At 63.2% G+C, this 1,111-nt stretch overlaps 1 protein-coding gene across 1 annotated transcript in view; it reads right to left on the reverse strand.

Moving 5' to 3' along the window:
* The window catches only part of LOC104169538 (cytokine receptor common subunit gamma-like), a gene marked incomplete at its 5' end in the record, with an annotated part of 2,159 nt that extends 1,208 nt beyond the window's left edge, over nucleotides 1–951 (reverse strand). Inside the window, 4 exons of the mRNA XM_009710482.1 lie at nucleotides 26–47; nucleotides 157–299; nucleotides 436–620; nucleotides 861–951. Of these exons, the coding sequence (XP_009708784.1) occupies nucleotides 26–47; nucleotides 157–299; nucleotides 436–620; nucleotides 861–951 (441 nt within the window). The remainder of the gene's footprint in view (nucleotides 1–25; nucleotides 48–156; nucleotides 300–435; nucleotides 621–860) is intronic.
* Nucleotides 952–1,111: the final 160 nt, after the last annotated feature.

The raw sequence follows: 1,111 nt of genomic DNA on the forward strand, positions 1-1,111 counted from the left end.
TAGTCCACACGGGGGAAGTAGAAGATGTATCCTTCCACTGGGTGTTCCTGCAGAGAGACATGGGCCACACGATGAGGGCTGGCACTGCCGTGGATGCTGGTGCACGGCTCGTCCCCGGGCACAACCGTAAGGGTGCCGTATCCAGGGGGCTCTCACCGTCCAGCTGGTGTCCTTGTTGCTCTTGTACCTGACGGCGTGCTGCAGGCAGTGGGCTCTGGGGTACGGGGAGCTCCAGGTCAGCTGCAGCTGGTTGCTGCTCATGTTCCGGATGGTCAGGTTGACGGGTGCCTCCGGTTTCACTGCAAGGCACCGGTGACGCCCGGTGAGCACCATCCCCATGCCCCAGTGGCCTCACCACCAGCTGGGTCATGATGAGGCAGCCCTAAGGACCCACAGCCCTGCAGAGGAGAGGGGGTGCCCCCCACCACTCCATACCCAGGTCCTGCAGTTCCATGCGCTCACTGGGGATCTCCAAGGTCCTGCCACCGAGGCTGGCATTGACAAGGACATGGAAAGGCTGGAACTGGATGATCTCACTCTGGTTGAAGTGGCAGCCGATGCTGACACCCCGGTCCTGCAGGTACTGCTTGCACTCCACCACGGGGGACCTGTTCTCATACCTGTGCCACAGCAGGTTACCGGGGCTCCCCGAGACTCCACACACCCCAGCCCTCCCTGGGACCCCTCTCCCCAGTACATCCCATCCTGCTTGCCCTGGAGACACAGCCTCCCCCACCCTGGGCTTGAGGAAGAGGAGCAGGCTGAGGCTGGGACCCACGATGCTGGCAGTAGCCCCACCATGCAGGGATCCACTGCTGGACACCCTGCTGTGGGGCTGGCCATGGGGCAGGGACACCTACCAGTAGTAGAGGGAGTAGTTGGCCGTGAGAGTCTCTCTGCTCCCCCACACGCAGGTCATGTACTCCTCGTTGAACAGGACACACTCCACCCCTGCAAGGGACAGATACCGCTGGGCACCGCAGTAGTGGGCAGCTGTGCCAGGGCCCAGGGGTGCACCGGGGAGACCCGGCCCATACCAAGGGTCCCTGCACATCCCCATCAGCCTTCCTCCACGTGAGGCAAACAACCCCAGCTTTTCCCGGTGGAGCTG

This window comes from Cariama cristata, unplaced genomic scaffold (assembly GCF_000690535.1).
Source record: "Cariama cristata isolate BGI_N322 unplaced genomic scaffold, ASM69053v1 scaffold29560, whole genome shotgun sequence".
Classification (NCBI taxonomy): domain Eukaryota; kingdom Metazoa; phylum Chordata; class Aves; order Cariamiformes; family Cariamidae; genus Cariama; species Cariama cristata.